This window comes from Anabas testudineus, chromosome 2 (genome assembly GCF_900324465.2).
Source record: "Anabas testudineus chromosome 2, fAnaTes1.2, whole genome shotgun sequence".
Taxonomy (NCBI): Eukaryota; Metazoa; Chordata; class Actinopteri; order Anabantiformes; family Anabantidae; genus Anabas; species Anabas testudineus.
In genome coordinates this window covers 16,934,063-16,956,889 of record NC_046611.1, presented here as the reverse complement: position 1 = coordinate 16,956,889, position 22,827 = coordinate 16,934,063, and the positions used below count along the sequence as shown (strand labels likewise).

At 38.2% G+C, this 22,827-nt stretch overlaps 2 protein-coding genes across 2 annotated transcripts; one reads left to right on the top strand and one right to left on the bottom strand.

Moving 5' to 3' along the window:
- Positions 1 to 2,083: 2,083 nt before the first annotated feature.
- On the bottom strand, positions 2,084 to 9,077 carry lipib (lipase, member Ib). Its single transcript, XM_026363624.1, has 10 exons — positions 8,910 to 9,077; positions 6,929 to 7,320; positions 6,366 to 6,474; positions 5,647 to 5,748; positions 5,387 to 5,476; positions 5,115 to 5,282; positions 4,378 to 4,467; positions 3,939 to 4,047; positions 2,938 to 3,111; positions 2,084 to 2,293 (listed from the first exon to the last, which is right to left on the bottom strand). The coding sequence occupies exons 1-10, from the start codon at positions 8,959 to 8,961 to the stop codon at positions 2,209 to 2,211; spliced, it is 1,371 nt and encodes a 456-aa protein (XP_026219409.1). The 5' UTR covers positions 8,962 to 9,077; the 3' UTR covers positions 2,084 to 2,208.
- Positions 9,078 to 12,941: 3,864 nt separating this feature from the next.
- Positions 12,942 to 18,436, top strand: si:ch73-264p11.1 (uncharacterized protein LOC100000923 homolog). The gene is made up of 4 exons (XM_026361311.1): positions 12,942 to 13,269; positions 14,990 to 15,053; positions 17,223 to 17,442; positions 17,524 to 18,436. The coding sequence occupies exons 1-4, from the start codon at positions 13,127 to 13,129 to the stop codon at positions 17,562 to 17,564; spliced, it is 468 nt and encodes a 155-aa protein (XP_026217096.1). The 5' UTR covers positions 12,942 to 13,126; the 3' UTR covers positions 17,565 to 18,436.
- Positions 18,437 to 22,827: the final 4,391 nt, after the last annotated feature.

Sequence of the window (22,827 nt, the reverse complement as noted above, 5' to 3'; positions counted from 1 at the left end):
GTATGAAGCTGTTCAGAAAAAAGTTTCCAGTCAAATGTAATTTGAAATAGATATTTATTTATGGGTGAAAATATGTAATAAAAAAGGTTTTCAACACTGACACATTTTTCACAAGTAACAATATGTTGTAGATTTTTTTTAAATGGATAAAATAGCATCAGTTTACACTCAATAATGACAATGTGACACTTTTTATTTGTAGTTTTGACCCCTTTTGATTCACAGGGATTATGTTCCTAGAGTACCTACGAATTGTGAAATTTAAAATTCTGGATGTGGTCTAAATAATGCTCATAAATGATTTTATTACCTAAACATGCCCACAAATATGCACCCAAAAAACTTTAATTTCATTTCATATTTAGCTTAATACATTACCCTTAAAAAAAAAAAAAAAAAAAAAAAAAAATATATATATATATATATATATATATATATATATATATATATAAATATATATATATATATATATATATATATATATATATATATATATATATATATATATATATATATATATATATACAGGTCAACCCGTATACTGTACTGATATCTGTCTCCCACAGTGTTAGAATGGTAATTACCAATGTTACCCCTATAAGTTCAGTAAGTAATTCATGCAAGCACGTTTTTTTTTTGTATAATGAGAATAAATACATTCATAGTTTAATATAATTTAATGAAATATACTGATACTTATTAATAGCCTACTAATTGGGATTTCAGCATTCCAAGTCGCATTTTCCTGTATGGTTGATTTGTGTTCTCTCTACACTATGTATATACTACATTTTTCTATGGAAATGTTGAAAAATGTATTAATATTTATGTTACAAAATTTGTAAATTATATTGTTTTTAAAATTTTGCATTAAAATACTGAAATACTGATTTTATCCATTCAATGCTGAATCTACAGCACACAATTTTAGATTTTAGATGCATGTTACATATTTTAGATTTAGCTGCTCAGCTGTGCCAACAGTCACAACATCTTACTTTACTGACTCCAAAGTCTCGAAACTGTTTGATTAAAATAAAATGTTGATCATCCCTCTGGAGAACTGAAAAGTCCCCTGACTGACCATCTCTATAATCCTTTCTGTGAAAACCACCCTCTGTGGTTTTAAATTAATAATGTCACAGTTTATATAATCAAATGTTAATACAAACAATTTTAGTACAGAAGCTTATGGCTAGTTGTGTATTAGTGTGGACACACTTCACAGCAGCATCACTCTATCTTGAAACTGGCTTTTTTAAAAACTAGTGAGTGTATTTATAGCCAGAGATATTTACAGTACATCTGCAGCAGCAGGAGGTTTGGCGGTTTGAGGGTTGTAAAACTGAAAAGGGCAGGAACTGCTGCTATAAAAGGCACACAGAAAAGAGAATGCATTTTTATTCTTCTCTGTTTCCGCACTGAAACTGATTGAGTCTTAGTTCAGCAACAGACCTAATGGTAAAAGCCTTTAATCAGAAGAAACAAGCAGCGTTTCTCAATGAATAAAGACTTTAAGTAAATCTCTTCTCCTGTGAAGAACCAGTGTGTCAGCATTTAATATTTCATTGTTTCTCAGTGTTACGGTTTCTATTCTGGTAAAATTCTGTTTCTGAAAGGAGCAGGACACCAATGAACATGTTTACCTGTGTACTGCACAGATATCTGTCAGATAATTGGGCTCAGGTAAATGTTCGTCCTCCTAATATCTACCTAAATACTGTCTTCTGTGTTTCACTAATAAATAAGTCATTCTCTTCTTTAAATGAAACAGGGCTTCCCAGATTCACATCTGATTGTATTCTCGTTGATTGAAACACCTGACTCTGATAAGCAAGCCTCCAGTTACAGGTGAATTGTTTTATGGACACTGATCAAAAATGCAGCCAAAGAAATTCATTAAGAAACTGATCCCTCTGTGGCCTCAGTCTGTCCTGCAGCAGCCGCAGCAGTAGCTTTTTCCATAATCTTGTTACAGATCTTGTTGCTGTGTTTCCAGATCTCACACCTTAACATGAATCAGTTTCCCAAAAATCCCATCAGCACCAGCAGGGACGGAACAGAGATTATTGTAAATGTTATTAATGTAATTTCCAGTCAGATCCTCCACTGGCCTGGGACGTCCCGTGACACCCAGAGGACGTCTGTGTGCTCCACAGCAGAGTTAGGGGTGAGTTAAAATATTTTTCCATATATCCACGAGTGTTGTCAGAGGCGAGAGTCACAGGGCAGAGGGCGAAATGCCACTTCCATGTTTTCCTCCATGATGATGTCAAATCGGCACATGAGAGGCCTGAAGGACAGGAAAGTACATGTGTTACCACAAGGTTTGCATTGATTATATTTCTATATCAAATGTTAAATTAGTTGTGAATAACAGTCCAAAGCACGAAGATATACGATTAACATTTAGAGATAAATGCACTGCATGTCCGTTGTCTGTAATGTTTCCAGGGGACTTTAAACAGGGATGGACCTGGCTTCTTGTTGCTATGCTTCATTAAGCTACTGAAGTCAATTCCGTTGAGCATGCATGTTTTCTAATTGATGTAATTTTCTGATGATGTGATTCAAATATATTTTCTGTACTTGCAGATGGTTTATTTTAATGCTGCATCTGTGTCGTCAGGGTGGAAAAGTTGTTTTCTTGTGTGTTTTACCTACTTGCATGTGTTTTCTCAAGCTGCAGTGCTTTGAGCTCTAAGTGTACAAATAGATAAATGGAGCAAAATGTTGAAAACCTGGAAAAGAAGAATTGTTTTTGTTGATGTCCTATTTAACCACCACATTGGACACATCACACTTGAACAGTATCCATTGTACAGTACATACTTTTTACTTTACCAATATGTGTGCAATGACAGAACACTGACAGTTACTTGTAAATGAAAACTTAATCAAAATTAGCTATATGTTTAAATATAAGAAGTTACTGACCTCTCAGGACGCTCCAGAGGTGTGAATCGTATCCGCAGCAGTCGGATTTTGTATCGAGGGCCGATCACATTACCAGTGTTGATGCGCAGGGAGATCTTCTGGATGTTGGGCAGGTCCTCGTCAAACTGGGCCAGCAGTCGTGTGGAGGTGTACTGCTCCAACCGGAGGAGCTTGCTGGGAGCAAAGAGGAGGAGAATTTGTGTTTGAAAGAGTTGGCGGCTAAGGTGGAAACCAAAATGAGAAATCTGGATGAGGAGCTTTAGAAAACGAGATATGGAAGATCATTATTTATCCCATTACACTGGGAGCACCAGTTAATTACCACATGATGTGGGGATACTGGTGTTGTTTCTTATTAGACTGGTTCTATGTTATCATGAGAAGATGATGTTGGGTGAGTTCAGTATTCAAGTGGGTATCAGGTCACTTGTCACTAATCTGCTGGATCACATAAGGTGGCAAAGCTTGAGCCAGCCTCATATTGATGTTGTATCTGCTTAAGTTAAGCTGTTGTGGCTGCAACCACTGGATTGTGTGGCAGGTTAATCTAAATCTATCACTACCCCTGTATTATTCTCATTTATGTTATATCACAAAATGACCAGTGTCTGAGCTTTAAAGGATTCTTTAACCCCTCACATCTAGTACCTGTTCAATCTACATAGCCCTACGTCCCCATGTCAAGCTCATTAACACAATGCTACTACTGGCAGCTTGGTGTTCAGTAGTCTCCAGTAGCAGCATCCAGTCTTTAACTAACTAGCCCAAGCTTAAAAGCTTAACATAAGCTGAAAACATTCTACATTTGGCCATTACATAATTGCTGTTAATCTCAGTCACATGACTTAAGTCAGACATTTTCAGCCGTTATTGAAAAGAACACTTAATACAATAGGCCAATGTGTGTGTTTTTGGTTTGTAGGCCTACACTGGAGATGTCTGCGTGCAGTATGTTCTAACAGGTGAATCAGTTATTTGCTGTATTTTACTGACAGACTCACTGATCTATTCGAGCCTCTGTGAAGTTTCTGCCACTGTGCAGCCGGATGTAGACGACGCCCCAGCGGAGATACTGGTTCCAGGTCACCATGTCCACTCTGTAGCTCAGCTCTACCTCAGTTAAAACATAGTGCCAAAGGAAATGGTACATTACTTTTCAGAAACAGTACGAACATATTATGAGCTGCTGCTATATACTGGAAAAAAATGTGTGACTTATGAAATATAAATAGACTAAATACATATAAATGATTCAAAATTAGAAGCAGACATAGCAGAGACAGATATCTTCAAGCTTGGACAAACAAAAACACTGGTAGCATGGCTACTGTGAGAAAATATGCTTAATTGCATAATCTGACACTGTGAACTTAAAATGCAGCTGCACTTTTAGCCAACAAGTGGGTTTGGAGATTTAATGTAAGAATATGTTGGACTCACTCCTGTAGGGCAGGGTGGCTGTGGTGCTGAAGAAGACTTTGGTCTGTCCAAGCTGCAGCAGTGTCTCACGCCACTGGCTGACATCATAACCTGCAGGTGAGATCATACAGGTGATCACACGTCCGTGAGTCATGGTGAAAGTCTCAATAACAAAAGTACAGGTCTATAGTAATAGTTTAAGTTATCAATATTAATTCTACCTTGTTATTGTAATTTCTCTCATGTTATGGTTTCAAACATTTACAAAAACAACAAATCAAAAATAACCCAGAGTGAAAAATGTAGTGAGTTCTGCAGTTGTTTGCAGATTGTTACAAATCTGAAAAGTGTAAATCACACTCTAAACTTCCATTAAGTATATGTGTCATTCTGTGTGTTCGGATATGACTGAGGTTTGACCCTGAGAGGAGTGAGATTACTTTTTCTCACGACTCTCCTTCTGTATACTGTGTTTCTATTACTATATTTGGAAACCTAGTTAGTCAGTCCGTTGTTCACCAAGCTTTTGGTACATGTGTGTTTTGTTTACCTATTACACAGAGAAGATTTAAGTTGACATAAGCAAGGCATGACAACTTGGCTAAAATCACCTGTAATGTGTTAACAAGAAACTGAACAGAGTAATCTGTTTAACACTTGACTGAACTGTGAAAAGATGTGGTGATATATCGGTTAAATGTAGTCCTTGCTGTATTTCCTTCTTGACACCACTACTGTTCAATTATTTCACCACCTACCAAGCACAGGGCAGGAAGCAGGTTTAAAGGTCTCACACTGCAGACACCGACCGTCCAGGAAGTCACTGTAGGATGAGCAGGGGTAGCCCGTGAGGCTGCAGGTTCGGTTCAGGGAGCACAAGAACAGAAACACGGAGCGCTGGTGGTCACATACAAAGTAAGATTTTCCTGCAGGGGGGAGAGACGACACTGCAATGAGTGTGTGTGTGTGTTAACGAGTGTGTGTGTGTGAATTCATCTTCCTCTTCTTATCTGTTTGTGTGTGTGGTCACCTGCAAAGATGGTTTTAGGACATCCTGGTTGGTCAGCGCCACCATTGGCATAAAAGTCAATATGACCATGAGCCCCCCTCAGTCCAAATGCTACAAGTAGAAAACACAGAGTGTTAATACTGATCCCATGTTGATACATCACAAATGCTGTACTGTGGGGGGAGCATCATGATTTGGGGCTGCTTTGCTGCCTCCGGACCTAAACAGCTTGCCATAATGGATAACACACACTGTGTGACTGTTTGATTTGAAATACTCACAGTTCATGTCGGTGTGAAGTACATCCACAAACATGGCATCTGAAGGATCCAATCGTTCCTCCGGTGTGGCGCTGGTGAACATTGGCCCTGCTGGGTCCAGACCTGTAGGATGGAGGACAGAGGTCCACGGGAGGTTTTTAAACCTAAAATGGTAGGTTTTTCTCTTTTGGGTGCTATAAAGTTTGTTACAGAGATTTATTTACACTATTTAAATTGAACTTTTTGTTACATTTAATCTGATTTGGCAGAATTTGAATACTGCCTCTATGAATTACTACAAAAATAAAACCTTACTCTAACACTGACCGTATAATAAAAAAGTTTTCTATGTAGCACATTTCATACAAATGTGCTACACTAAATGTAATTTAAAAATCACACAAACTGCTAGCTGCATGAAATAGGAACATTAACAGAAATGAGTACATTGAAGAAAAAGTGTTTTGAAATTGAAAGAATCCATAACATTTGCAATTTTTAAATAAATTCTGCAGCTTAGTTATTCCTGTTTGCAGATAATCACTTTTCAATATCAATTTATTTATGTAGCACATTTCAAAGCAAATGTTAAAAATAAAGTTCTTCACAAATCTATTTAAACAGAGGACAAACATCAAGGACAAGTGAAGATAGAATATTAAATGAGATAAAACAAGGCGATAAAAAGTGTCCTAAAATTTAACTGTGCTCCTGTTTTCTTTGGATGTTAACAGTTTCACCTGTGATCCGTCCGATCTTTCCCTTCAGGTTTGCTCCGACAAATCCGGCCAGGTGAGCTCCCAGACTGACTCCAATAAGATGAACTGAGCTCAGAGAGGCTCCTTCCTCCTGCAGACACATTTACATTTACATTTACATTTACATTTACATTTAGTCATTTATCCAACGCGACTTACAAGTGAGGAACAAGACACAAGACACATGACATTCAATTCAATCTTTGACACTTTGAATGTGCCCTCTTTTCAGCTCACCCAAAAATGAATATGTAGGTGCATGTGCTGCATGAGGCTGTTTAAACATTTGTTGTGGTGTTTTATTAGCATTGAGGAAGGTATTAAATTACATTCAGGGTGATACTAAAAAGGGTTGAAAATCATTCAAAGAAGCAAATTCTTGGGCATCATATACATCTATGGTGTCAAATCCAGTACTTCAACATAGTGCCAACATTGTAAACCAAAAACCATAAGTAAGAAAAAAATTGAATGTATTTTATATGCTGATATCAGTCATTTTAAAGTTGTAGCTTGTCTCAGTACAGACATGAGAGATATCTCACCTCCATCGTCATGATGAACCCAGTTAGGTTGTGAGCTGCCTCCCTCGTGTAGGACACAGCGGTGAAGTAATTGAGGTTGGCAGCCCCTCTGTTCCAGTCCACCACGATGATGTTCATGTCCTCCTGCTCAGCCAGCAGATGGACTATGTGGTCGATCCAGATGGGGGGTGCTCCGGTGGGCCGGTAGCCGTGTATGACGAAGGCGGTGGGTTGGGTGAGGTTGAAGAGCGGCTGGGTGGACAGGTGGTGGTGGTTGAGCTCATGGCCACAGTCGAGGTTGGAACGGGTGTAGAGCAGCAGCCGGACGTACAGGCTGGTACCAATGAAGCAGTGGGACAGGTTGAGGTCTGTGAAGTTATCACAGTACTCACCTGACCCACTCTCCTCCTGGCCTGGATTCATAGAACACAGGAGACAACTGAGGCTGAGGGGACTTTGTTAAAAAAAACCTGATGCTGGATCTGGACAAAAATCAGGGCATCACCAAAGTAATTTGAATTCATTGTCTGGGGAATAAATCCATCTAATAGAACAGTTGCTGAGTAAATGAAGTTGTGGTTCTGTGTGACTACAGGGTTCCCCTTCCACTAACAGATAAGAAAATACATTTAACCGCAGTGAAACTCATCTATACAATTAGATGAATATACTATACAATATCAATAAGAGGTCAAAGGTAACATAAGTTTAAAAAAGAACAGGAATGTATTTATATTTCTAGAAATACAGTTATTAGAATAAACAATTAAATCCCATTATTGTCATAAAAGCTGTCTTGGTGTTTATTTAGTTGTTGCTGTTGTGTTTAGATGTAAAGATGCACAGAGACGTGAGAAACACGGAAAATGTTTCAACATGAACAAAACATTTAAACGTAAACCCATGAGAAGACAATATAATGAGAGGAGTCTCAGATGAGTTGGATGCATTTGTTGCTAGTTTATGCTGACGTCTGTACAGTCACAGCACTGGTTGTTTGAGGTTTTTTTAGACTAATTGTCTCAGGTGTCTCTACTCATGGAAAACTTGGAATTCACAGTAATGTTTAAGATGTGCACTGAAAAACACTTTGCAAGAAGAACAGTCTGACATTTTGCAAAATACTAGGATTTCCTTTTTTCTGATACCAGGCTCATGTCTGTGCAGTAAGTACGGCGCAAGAGACAGGAGTTAATTAACTTAGCCTAATGCAAAGAGTGGATTCAGGAGGAAACAGCCCGTCTGGTTCTGCCCAAAACTAAACATTCACCAACCAGACCATCAGCATCGTGTGGTGTTTGAAAAGAGTCGCTGTTACGTTAAAACATGTTGATTATTGCCTTTCAGAAGTGATGGTAGGTAATTTGTTGTTATCACATAGACGTGATCTGTCTCTTAACAAATACTACACACTTAACATTTAGCAGTGCTATCTGGCTGTGGCAGTTGGGGATGTCCGCTCTACAATTAGCACATAACAGTGCGACACTGCCCTCAATAGGATCAGGCTGCTATAAAAAACACCTCATCCTCACAACAGGTGATTACAGCTGTCAATCACAGGAGGAGGATGGTGTTAAGGAGTGGAACTGGCCCCCGTCCAGACGCAAACACACACACACACACACACACACACACACACACACACACACACACACACACACACACACACACACACACATTAGTAATGGTGTGTGGCCTACTCTGCGTCTGCGTTTACATCACCAGACAGAAACAAGCTTTTCCATTTTAAACTAGAGCAGATGGGGGGTTGACTTTAAACAGTCTGTTCCTTCATATACTTTATTAAGCTGTTCTGCAGACACATATATTGTGAATTTGTAAGTGTTCAGTTACAACACAGTTACTTTTTTTTATCTGATTTTATCCTACATCAGTGACAAGGAACAAACTTTAAACACAATGAGCTATTATAATGACCAAAAACTACTACCGTGCTTATTTATATTAAAAATAAACACTGTTGTTGTGTTTTTCTTACCTTTGCAGAGCAAGAGGAGTCCGAGCAGACCCAAGAGTCTTTGGGGCAGCATCCTTCCTACAACCACAAAGATGTAGAGGGAATAACTGTGAGAAGAGGAGCTCTGACTGCAGAGTGAAGGAGGAACTGACTGAACGAGGGAGGGATTATTGTGAGAGAGGGAGGGAAGGAGAGGTGCTGTCTGTCAAGGTAAGATCAGTTTCTAGAATGATGGAGAGGTGGAGAAAGAGATGATAAGAGAATGACTAGTAAGAAAATTAGTAAAGGAAACAAAAGGTCTCTGAAAAGAGTAAAATTAAGTAGTTTTATTTCAAACAAATAAAGTGATAGCATACTGCTAAAAACCATACCTAGCAGCAAAAGTACAATACATGTTATACTGTGTTTTCATGCAACAGCTCCTCTGACCTTGAGGCTCAAGTAGCTTGTTTAACATCCTGTGTTGTTAAGGCGCCCCTCTCACTAACCCTCCCTGCTCTGATTGGCCAGCTGGCGAAATTCGCTGTGGAACTAATTTGCAGGCTGGACACGTACACGTGATGTCACAGACTGAGGTGGTGACGAAATTCATATCATGAACATGCAGATGTGGATTCTCCTGTGAACTGGTGTCATTTTCCATAGTGCTTCTGTGTTAAATGTTTTTATTTAGTGCCTAATAAATAGGCTCGGGATTGTCTTATTTGGTACACACTTTCCCATTTGTAGGATACATATTGCTTTGCATGCTGTGTGTTTCCTTGTTATGTGTTCTAGTGCTTTACCTGATGTCTCATTACTGCTGTTTATACTGCAATAATATTTTGTAATATATAATAATTATGCAAAGAAAAACTGATTTTGAGCAAACAAAAAATGTTTTCTCTACACAATAATATTTCCTCTTACTTACTGAGTTTTATAGTCTCGGCTGAAAATAAACTATTAAAACTACATTTACAATGCGAAACTAAGCAGAGTTCAGTGGAATAAATATACTGATGAAAGTATAAAACCTAGTAGATAATCCTTAAACTCAAGCTGTCCTAGTTTATGAGGTATGATTGGGTTATGGTGGAGCCACACCAGTGATGGTTATTAATAGCTTTACAGTCTCTGACCACACTGCACCCAGCCCATCCTGCCCTGTACTCACTGTATTCTACATAAACACATGTAATTAAACATCTAGAGAGCATGGCTCGGGCAGCAGACTCTGAAAACACTTCAAAAGCAGTGAAACTGAGCTGAGGTTTAGAGCAATGTGAGAGTGCATGTTACACAGAACAGGAGCCCGGGAGGGCAGAAAGAGAAGCCAAACATTTAGACTTTTTACCAGAGAGAGAATAATACCTCTGCTGTCTTTAAAAAAGGAATACTGCCCCATCCTCAAATGAGCCCTTAGTACATATTATTAAATATTATCTAATCTATTTAATCTAGCTACGATCCAGCTTTGTTACAGCAATAGAAAAAAGGAAAACTAACAGGAAAATGTGCACCAGTGAACACTGGGGCTGACCAGTGCTCGGCAGGTAAATGGTCAGTATAAGGTCACAGTGTCCTGGTTGGTTAAAGAGCTTACCTTTGGAGGCCACGCCCTCTCATTAGTCACCTGACTTGGCAAATAGCAAAGTTTAACAAAGGTTAAAGATGTTGCAGATGAAATTACTATTAATTTATATATTAATTAAAATTTTACGAAGTGGAAGATGGGTGACCAGAAGATGGTGGTATCTGGGTTTTGCAGCTATACAACACAAAATAGACAAAACTGTATAGCTAGACTAATTTATTGAATGAATTACTACAGCATATTATCAAACTGGAAATTCTATAAACCGAGAATAAACAAAAAAGACATCCAGCTCCGTCTACCTGTCTCCATTTGTCTTCTCACCACTATTTCTGATTTAGCTTCATCCCTCACGTTCACCACAGTTAGGACACAGACACGCACGTTGGTTAATGCAATTAAAACAGTTTCATTAACGGCAAACAGGCTCACTTAAGGTCTGGGCAGACAGGGATACCACGAGGAGACAACACGAGTCCATAAAGAGGTTGGTTACAGCCAGGCAAACAATCCAAGGACAGAAGATATGCAGTCACAAAACCAGGGAATAAACTACAGGTGGAAACAGATAAAGATGGAAAGTTAGAGCTGAATGTTTTGGTGAGGAACGAGGGTAAAGTGATAGGTTGACAGAACAGGGTCAGGTGACGTACAGGAAGAGATGTGCAGGTGACTCAAACTCTGTTTACACCTGGTAGTAGGATCACAAGTAGACAGTGTGAAATACAAGTGTAAATGGCCACAAAGACAGACCCCATCACTCAAACCACTTGCCAACAGAACTTGTGACATGGTGGTTTTTCTGGTGAGAGCACACCTTAAACAACAAATAAATAAAATCAGCTTGGAGATAAACAGGTTTGTGTTAGGTTGGAGTGCCACTGAAACAAAATAAACTAACTTCCATTTCTGTCTGAAATCTTAAACTTGAGCGTTTATAGAGAAGAAAGAGACTGATGCAATAACTGTGTATGTAGCCTTTGACCTTAAAGAAGAAATGACATCAGGATGAAAGGTGGTCTGCTGGACACCTAGGTATTACATAGATGTGTGCAGGTGTAATCGGTGATGTGTCTCTTAATACAAGGGCCTCAGAGAGGGGGCAGGAGAGCAAGTTTACTTGCTTTAATTTGTCATTTTGGACCATTTACTGGTGATTTATTGGTCAGTTGATATTTTGTTTTAATAGTTTTTAATGTTTTCCAGTGTTGGCAGAAGTACACAAATTCAATTTACCACTTTCAATTCTTTACTTTTTGAGTTTAAGTACTAAATGCATGCTCTAAAATGTACTTTAAATACAAAAGTCACTTCACTAAACAAATAATTTAATACTACTGACCAGGGAGATCTGTCTGTTTTCATCTGTCCTCACCATTTACCACACTGCAGCTGGTTCCCTTGGTTTCAGATGCAGCTGCATTGACAGACTGTCCCATGTTACCACTAGGAGTCGTTCTTAGTGCTGCTCAGATTTCACTACTGAGAGCCTCCTCCTAGCAAAGCTTGTGAGAGCAACCTTTGCTAAATATCTGACAGAAGTGGCATAAGAGACAGACGGGAAACTCGGATACAATGAAGAACAGTGTGTGCACATTGTGTTAATGTCATCAACATTGCACAAAAGTCTGTCTCTATTCCCTGTTGAAGTTAGACTTGACAGTGCAGCTGCAGCTTACTTCTATAGAGAAAGTACCAGTATCTGAAACGCCATACTGTTTTTATAAGAAATTCTTTAGCTGCAAATGTATCATCCAACATACTAAGCATCATCCCCTCCATTAAGAACCATAAAAATGCACGTTAGCTCTGTTATACGTTCTGCTCTTTCTTGTAGTGTCTATGTAGTGTGTTATGTACCATTTCTCTCCAAATGGATTAACCCACTTGGTTTATGAAATTAAAAGTGCTCATATCTCATTTCTTTTGAAATCCACAATAATGTGGATCCTTACAAACTGTTACTAAGATTATTCAATCTTATCAAAATTGCATTACATGTAGAAAAATTAGTCTTAGCTAACTTCACTCAAGGTAATTGACCTGGGAGATGATGGCAGACACAGGACGACTGAGATCTCTGAATTCAATCTAAATATTTCAGCTTTTTGAACTTTTTAAGATTTCCACCAAGAAGACACTGAAGAACTTCAGGTTTTCATTTGCTATTTGGGGCGTTGCCTGTGCGTTCATGTTACACTGCACACATTAAAGCTTGTTGTATGAATTGGGGAAGCAAAGTCATTAAACATTTTAATATGATACAAAGAATATTTTTGTTCTTATCAATGCTGATATTTATAGACAATGTTTCACTTACCTTTTCTGTCTTTCACACACACACACACACACACACACACACACACACACACACACACACACACACACACACACACACACACACACACACACATTTCCTGTGAAGCAGTGGTTTTGTGCTTTGTCTGTTTCCTCACATACATTCAGTTGAGCAGCTCCGCGCATTGAGCACTGACCTCTCTCTGGTTGCCTCTGTTATTTTGCCCTCTCTGCTGCAGACTCACCAGAACACAAGGAACATCCTCTGGCCCCCTTAGAAATTCTCAAGGGAAGCTCTTAGGGAGTTCTTAGAAATGAAGCTGTGAGAAAGCAGAAGGTGGATGACTGTCTGTTGCAATTGAGTATGGCAGAAGCTCTGCCGGCGTGCTACCACGGTGCCCTCACCAGGGCAGAGTGTGAGGAGCTGCTAGGAAAAAAAAACAAGGATGGAGCTTACTTGATTCGGGACAGTGAGACGATCCAGGGAGCCATGTGCCTGTGTGTCTAGTGAGTATATTGTTTATCTTACGATCCAGGGTCAGACTTGATGTGGAAGACTTTCTCTTTTAAAGCTTTTATTATTTTACAGCTGCCATAAGAGCTAATGGTACTCTGACCAACATAACTAGTATTACTAGATGTTGTCTGCATGACTTTGTTTGTAAAACTGATTTGATACGATTCAAATGCATTTTGCGAAGACATTTGCTCATTACCGTGTAACAATAATTCTGCATTATTTTGTGATGAGGAAATAATATTCATGTAAACCTGGAAACTAAGAAAGTCAGAGAAGAGGATCGCTCAATTATATTATACAATTATAAATTCAAATTCAAACTAGTTTCCATTAGAGCAATGCAAAATAATAATAACACTGTGTCAGCAGGAAATGTAAGTGTCAGATGTGTAGTTGTTTTTAGCGACGGGGGGCTGAACCAAATGTTTCTAAGGGGGAGGTGTATACCTCTGTCACACATTGTGGAAACGTGATCAGTTTTATCCGAAGCACAATCCATTACATTGATCAATGAATCAAAGTTTCCTCTCTGAGAGATAGAAAACCAACTTTATCATAGATACAGAATTTGCTAAAGACCACAAGACAATAAAAACTACACAGATTTCCAATATGATCTCATATGTCTCTGTCCAGTGTCCATTGATGTTAATAAAACAAGTTTCTTATGCAGTGACTTATCTAAGAGCTTATATAAGAAGTATTAGTAAGACTATTAGTAGTAATGGGATAATATTTGAGTAATATGTTAAGGTAACAAGGTTATAGTGTTAATTCAAAATATGAATGTCTAAAGCTTGTTAATAGGAGGCAAAAAACACAGGGATAAAACTGAGTTAACCAAACATAAGCGTAATTACCTGAAAACATGGTAGTTCCTGTGTAATAACCATTAAACTGGGCTGTGAAGCGTGAAACTACCTTCAACTGACCGGCCAATCTGTTCACATTTTGTGTAGCAGGTACACAGTTTGATATTGAAATATGCTGACATGATGTCTCACTCTAAACTGCACAAAAAAGGTGATCTACCTGTACTGTCCACAACAACCATTGTTTTATGTTTAGTCAGTGATGCTGGGGTGTGTATTTCATGTCTGTACTACATGTATGTGTTTAATATGTTTTTGACGATATGTTTTTGACGATACACACTTACATAAACTAGTGCAAAATGCGCCACAGTTTTTTTGGGAAGGTTTGTAGTAATGACATAAACATTTATAAATTTTTGTATGTGTTTACAAAGGCTTTTACTAAATACCTGTGGTAGAAAGTACATTTACTTGTTTTGAAGTACATATACTAATTAATCTTAAATAATTTAAACGTGGTCAGTAGACATAGGGAAGGAGCATTATAGTTCACATTTAATTGTTGTTTTTTAGTAGAAAACTGTAGCAGCAGAGATGATGCCCAAATTCAAGTTTGTACATTTACGTGAGGTGTTTATCTCTTTAATCTCAGCATGGGCAAACCTTTAGTGCGGGGGTGTGTTTAGTTGCTAAATTTTACAACAGCACCCACTTCCCTTCAGTCATTTTGTAGCAGACGCTCAAAAATCAGAAGCAATTACAAATATGCATAAAACACCAAAATAGTTTCCCTGCAGATGACTACTGCTGAAATTCCTCTTGCAATATAATTTACGATTGATTTTTAAAGACATTGTTTTACAAGCAGCTTGTGTTTTTTTGATCTTTGCAGTAAAAAGAAGGTGGTGTATACCTACAGACTGCTTCAAACACACAATGGACAGTACACTCTCCTGGTAAACACACACACACACACACACACACACAAGCATCCAGGGCCATAACCAGGATTTCCGAATTTCATATTCCTTAATTGCAGCGTGATTAATTTGATTTTTCAGATTTTATTTGTTGTATTAACTGTTACATGTTATTTTCTGCAAACTCCTTTCCTAAACATGAACTTGAGTGTAGTTTGAAGACAACACATGGATAAATTAAATAGTGATGTAAAAATACTTAATATACAGCAGCACATATTTAACCCTGACACTTGAGATTTGGTTCTGTTTCCTCATTGTTTGATTAGAAAGTTTTTTTCAACATTTTACAACGTAGATTTATTTTCAAACACAAATACGCTAAAAATAAATTGCACTAAAATGCACTTGGGAACAAGTACACCAGACAGGATGTCCTTGTTCATGCACTGGAAACATGTCATCTCAACATGAGCTACCTTGCAAGAGAAAGAAATGCTTTAAAAAGTTAGAAATTTAAAGTTAGAGAGTAGAAAGTAGAAAGTTAAAATTTAAAAATCAATACAGAAACTAGCAAACAGTTACTGGAAGGACTTCAACGTCTAGGTCATCATCAAACGCTTAAATTATATTTTTGAAGGTGATAAAAGGTGGATTGAGTTACCGTGGATATGGAGTTAATGCTTTGCTTATTAACTCCATATTTCATGTGCTGTAAGAAAACACTGTGATATTTCTATTGTACTTTTTGTGTCATGTCATGCTACATTCCCAGGCACCACCACTTACAAAATGAGCCTAAATATAAATTATGAGAAGATGATCAAAGGTACTGTAGACAGCAGTACCTTTGATAATAAAAATCCCAAAAATAACATTTCAGTTTCTGGTAAAACTGCAGGATGTACTTGACTTTCAACAGTGCTATCTAAATTACAGTAGATCTAAAAAAAAACCCATCACTTAACACTGTCAAGATAAACTGACACATAAATTAGACTGTCATCTGTATAGCTGTATATGGAGATGTTGCATCATTGCACAGACTTTGTTCCAGGCATCTGCAAAAATGCATGCATTGAAACACCAAACTTATTTGGACATGACCCAGAGGCCATGTGAGAAAAACATCCAGACATTACACAAGCTTCACACATGTCCAACTGAGCATGTGTATTAATAGAGCAGCTAATTATCCAGATTCACAGTGAGGAAGTAGGTGTGTTGACATTGTGTCTTTAATGCAAAGCGTGCTGCCTCCATGTGCTGTAAACAAGACAGTGGTTTCCATCACGTGACAGATCATTTCTCCTGCAGGCTTTTCCCCTGCATCACCCTTGCTTAAATCAAACCAACATTTTCCAGACATTTAACACATCTGACAGACCATCACCTGTTGTGTGCAACATGTGTGGGTAACTCAGTGTCCAGAGTTCATACTCTATGTGAAAAATGTAAAAGCCTTCAATGTCTGGCCCAAGCTGCTTAGACATTTGTGTTCTCATACACCTCCTCTGGGTAATCGAATATTTCATTATTGTAATGAATAAGTTCCTGTGCATGTCTGAAAAGATCTTAAGACAACAGACATTTTAGAGAAGTAGACGGCTAGAACAGCACAGTCAGAGCACAAAAAGTGAGGGAGGTTATGTCTCCCCATATTTTCTATATGTGCTGTTTATATTAGCTGTATATGTTTTGCCCCACATCGCAACACATTAAAATGCGGTTAAGTGAGAAGTACAGCAGTTACTTTCAATCCAACATATATTTTACTTTGTTAACAATATCTCTAAGTGTTGAACCCTCACCTCATATTAAATTTATTAAACAGGTACCAGGCATAAAAATAGCCTGAGCACCTTTAAAGAAACATTTTACTCCTCAAATGGAAACTGAGCTGTTACCACCCCATAACACCCTCTAAAACCGGAAACTCCTCTGACGCTAGTTTAGACCAAACCACAAATTGTACCACATGTGCGACCTTATAGGCTGTGTTCTGGGGGACAAAAACATATGAGACATTTTTCCACTCCACTCAAGGCATGAGATACGTTCAAACAGTTAAACACACTTAGCTTTATCTTTTAAATCTCAAAACAGCTCCCCACAACTCTGTTATTAACAAGCTAATTGCCATTAGGCAAACTGTGAACTCATGTTTTTCCTTCTGCTTACTGTCTGTCACTGTTTTTCCTTCAGACAGCAGGAGGTCTAGAGGAGACGTTTTTTAAGACTTTGGACGATTTGATTCATCATTACAAGAGAAAGAACCAGGGGCTGGCCATGCACCTGCGCCACTCAGTCAAAAAGAAGACGGCCCTGTTAATTCAGCCCTCAAAACCACCTGAGATGCCCCGTGAGAAAAGTTCAAAATTGATGGAGGTGCCTTTACCTGCAGATGAAGACCATGACTATGAGAGTACGTCATATACTTGTACTGATCTTTCTATGTTCTACTTGGATTTGTGGTGTATAAAATCTTTTCTGTGTTTTACTTTAGATCTCCCTGAATCTGAATATGTCGAAGTCCTCCCTGACTAACTCTGACTGTGACGTCAGAGTGAAACACATGAAGACTGTGTCATAGACATTCTTGGGGTACAAAGTTGGAACTATGGTGCATTAAAAAGGACAACAAGCTCACAGAGTGAATCAACCTCAGATAATATGAATGAGGGATACAGACTTTTATTTATGTTGTAAGTTAAGTTGTCTACTTGTATTATAGGTTTTTGTAGAATTATGACATTTTTTTATGACATTCATGTTCCCCAGAGGATGAATCCTACAGACTTTGTTGATCCCTTGACTTTGTCTCTGCTGCAAACAACAAGTTGTGATCGAACAATTGGTTGGATTGGTTGCTATGTAAATTGGTCCAGATATTAATGGCCACTTCTGGATGAACTATGTTAATTATTCTGACTTATTTTTTACGTCAGAGCACTGCTGTCTCTAAATAGACCCTCACACACCATAGGATGGTTGTTCTATTAATCATCGGGCTTTTACTTCATTTTATTTTTTGCATTGACGTCGGTGCTGTTGCTTTGTGGCTGAATTATTTCTGTTTATCTGCTTTACACTGTGAGCAGTACAGCAACACCTCATGTTTTTGACCCATGGTGTGAGCTACTGGTTCTCAGTTACTCTCAAATGGAAATCACTGTAGGATTAAATGTCAGATGTTCCTTACATTGATAATGCATGACTCATTGCGATCATTTGCACATGTCACATGCCAAATTATATTGATCCACATTCACTCCTATATTTAGTCTATGTAAGTAGACTAATCTGAACTACAGTTCCCATTTTGATTGCAATTATTTTGATTAAACCAGGTTCTCATTAGATTTTGAACTTTATTCTGTTAAAGAACCCATTGTGCTATTTTTTATTTTGTCTGTCTTTGTGTTTGTCATACATCTCATTATTTAATTCAATTCAATTCAATTCAATTTTATTTGTATAGCGCCAATTTACAACAGAAGTTATCTCAAGGCACTTTACAGTGTAAGGTTTAAGACCTTACAGAAAATATGTATACAAAAAATTATAGAGAAAACCCAACAATCCCATTTGAGCAAGCTTTAGGCAACAGTGGAGAGGAAAAACTCCCTTTAGAGGAAGAAACCTCCAGCAGAACCAGCCTCATAGTGGGCGGCCATCTGCCTGGACCGGTTGGGGTGAGTGGAAAGAGAAGAGAGAAAAGAACAGCAGGCAATAAAGACAACAACAAGCATCAGGAACATTGGGCAGATGAACTGGATTCTGGAGATGTACAGCTCCAGGCTGAGGATACCTGCAGAAAAGTACAGAGAGAGGGAGACAGAGAGGAGGAAACACAACTACAGGAGAGAGAAGACACAAAGTTAATGACATGCAATGGTGGCATTTGCATTGATACAGGAGAAAGGAGAGAGGAGAGGTCCCCCAGCAGACTAAGCTATATCAGCATAACTAAGAGATGGTTCAGAGTCACCTGATCCATCTCTAACTATAAGCTTTATAAAAAAGGAAAGTTTTAAGTCTAGTCTTAAATGTGGAGAGGGTGTCTGCCTCCCGAACCTGAACTGGGAGCTGGTTCCACAGGAGAGGGGCTTGATAGCTAAAGGCTCTGCCTCCCATTCTACATTTGGAAACTCTAGGAACCACAAGTAAACCTGCAGTCTGAGAACGGAGAGTTCTGCTTGGAAGATAAGGAACTATGAGGTCTTTAAGATAAGATGGAGCCTGATTATTAAGGGATTTATAAGTGAGGAGAAGAATTTTAAATTCAATTCTGGATTTTACAGGGAGCCAATGGAGAGAAGCTAACGTTGGAGTAATATGATCTCTCTTGCTAATTCCAGTCAGAACTCTGGCTGCAGCATTTTGGATTAACTGGAGGCTCTTTAATGAGTTATTGGGACATCCCATTAATAAGGAATTACAATAGTCCAGTCTGGAAGTAACAAATGCATGGACTAGTTTTTCAGCATCACTTTGGGACAGGATGCTCCTAATTTTAACAATGTTTCTCAGGTGAAAAAAGGCAGTTCTAGAGATTTCTTTGATGTTTGAAGTGAAGGAGATATCCTTATCAAAGATAACTCTGAGATTTCTTACAGTATTACTTGAGGCCAGAACTAAGTCATCAATGCTGAGAATGTGTTTAGACATAGTTTCTCTGAGATTTTTAGGCCCAAACAGTATAACCTCTGTCTTGTCTGGATTTAGGAGAAGGAAATTGGAGGACATCCAGGACTTTATGTCTTTTAAGCATTCTTGAAGTTTGACTAATTGATTAGTTTCTCCTGGTTTCATAGATAAATATAGCTGGGTATCATCTGCATAACAATGGAAATTTATATAGTGTTTCCTAATAATATTGCCTAAAGGGGACATATATAAAGTGAAAAGAATCGGTCCAAGCACAGATCCCTGTGGAACTCCATAGCTGACTTTGCTGTGCATGGAAGACTCATCATTAACGCGTACAAACTGAAATCTATCCGATAGATACGATTTAAACCACTCTAGTGCTGTTCCTTTGATTCCAATGACATGTTCCAGTCTGTGTAATAAAATGTTGTGATCTATAGTGTCTAATGCAGCACTAAGATCTAACATGACGAGTATAGAGAGTAGTCCATTTTCTGATGCCAATAGAAGATCATTAGTAACCTTTACCAGTGCTGTTTCTGTACTATGATGTACTCTAAATCCTGACTGGAAATCTTCATACAAGTTATTGCTGCACAGGTGGTCGTACAATTGCTTAGAAACTATCTTTTCAAGGATTTTAGAGATAAAGGGCAGATTGGATATTGGTCTATAATTCGCTAAGACCCCTGAGTCCAGAGTAGGCTTTTTGAGCAGGGGCTTGACTACAGCTACCTTAAAAGCCTGTGGTACGTAGCCTATTTGTAAAGATAGATTGATCTGATCTAATATGGACATGCTGATCAAAGGTAAGACATCCTTGAGGAGTCAAGTCGGGATGGGATCTAAGAGACATGTTGATGGTTTAGAGGAATTAATTACTGAAATTAATTCAGAATGATCTACGGGGAGGAAGCAGTCTAAGTACGAGCGTGGATCTAGAGTTGTTGTACAATCCATGCTATATGCAGGGATGATCTGATCAATTTTTTCTCTAATAGTTATGATTTTATTTGTAAAGAAATTAATGAAGTCATTGCTGCTGAGAGTTGAGGGAATACTAGGCTCAACAGAGCTATGACTCTTTGTCAGCCTGGCTACAGTGCTGAAAAGAAACCTGGGGTTGTTCTTATTTGCCTCTATTAATGAGGAGTAATATGAAGTTCTAGCTTTACGCAGGGCTTTTTTATATATTATTAAACTATCTTTCCAGGCTAGGCAATATTCATCTAAATTGGTGGAACGCCACCTCCTTTCCAACTTACGTGATTTCTGCTTTAAGCTACAGATTTGTGAATTGTACCATGGAGTTAACTTCCTCTGACTCACTAGTTTCTTTTTCAGAGGAGCAACAGTATCAAGTATTGTTCCAAGTGAAGCACCAGTACTATTAACAAGATAGTCCACTTGTGCTGGAGTAACATTGAAATAACTGCCTTCCTCTGTGTTGGTACATGGCTCTGAAATAAAAGATGGAATCAGTTCCTTAAATTTGTCAACAGCATTTTCACATAAACATCTACTGAAGTGAATCTTATCTATAGGTTTAGTAAAGTCTGGTACTGTAAATTCAAATGTAACTAAAAAATGGTCAGATAAAAGAGGGTTTTGGGGAAAAACTATTAACTGATCAACTTCCACACCGTATGTCAGAATAAGATCAAGGGTGTGGTTAAAACAGTGAGTGGGTTTATTTACATTTTGGGTAAAACCAATGGAGTCTAATAGAGAATTAAATGCAGTGTTGAGGCAGTTATCATCAACATCTACGTGGATATTAAAGTCACCCACTATAATGACTTTATCTGCACTTAGAACTAAATCAGATAGAAACTCTGAGAATTCAGTTAAAAACTCGGAGTAAGGGACAGGAGGACGGTACACAATAACAAACAGGACTGGTTCAGAGAGACTAAGAGTGAGGCTCTCAAATAAATTAAAACTATGTTTAAGTCTGGGGTTGATTAACAAACTTGAGTGGGAGATTGCTGCTACTCCTCCACCCCGACTTGTGCTTCAAGGAACATGATAATTAACATGACTTGAGGGGGTTGACTCATGCAGAGAGACATATTCATCCTGCTGCAGCCAGGTTTCAGTAAGACAAAATAAGTCTATTATCAAATCATTCACTAACAGGGATTTAGACGAGAGAGATCTGATTTTTAACAGTCCACATTTGATTGTTGTCTTGTTATTTTGTTCTAAGAGAGGAGTCGTCTTTATTTTTATTAGGTTTTTATGAATAACTCCTCTTGTTAGTGTTAGTTTTAGATATAAATAATTTAGGTACTCTGGGAGCAGACACTGTCTCTATGGGGTTATGGTAGTTTTTGGGGGTGACGGCTGTAAGGAAGCTGCAGAGAGGTGTGTAAGACTGCGTCTCTGCGTCCTGGGCTCCACTCTGACATGTCAGGGTTTAGGTCGTCTAATAAACTCTGTCATATACCTAGAGAGTTGAGACGCACCATCTAAAGTGGGATGGATGCCGTCTCTTCTAATCAGCCCATTATGATTGTTTGTTTCCAGTTTGTATCCCTTTGTTGTCATTTTGCACCTCTTTCTACAGATTTTACTGCATCTATATGAGTATTTTGTTTGTATGTGTTCAATTTGCACATTTGTAGTTATTTTTCATCACTTTATATTAGTTTGTATGTGTTTGTAGTCAGCTTTTAGCATATTTGTAGCTGTTTGTACATTCAATGCTTTTATGATTTAGTTGTCTTTTTTTAAATTGATAATCCAATTAATAATTAAATAATATTGCACACGGCTGTGTGTGACTACATATCTGTCTGTTCAATGGATGTCTGCAAGACGTGCAGAGTGAAACAGACAGCAAAGACGAAAAAAAAAAAAAGCGGAACAATACGGTTGTGAGTTTTTACATGCACAGTCTAACCACAATTTCCACACACAAATAGAAATGCTATTATGAGCATTCACACTCAGCATGATGATAGGTTACTATCAGTTAGAGTAGGCAGTTAAGTATAATAATAATAATAATTAATACTTTTATTAAAAAATTTATTACCTTAGGGAAAATTCTTTGTGGACTGGCTGCCCCTTTTGAGGTGCCAAGGGTTCGGGGTTCAGTGTCTTGTGCAGGGACATATTGTCATGTGGCTAGGAATTGGGGGAGCCGGGAAGC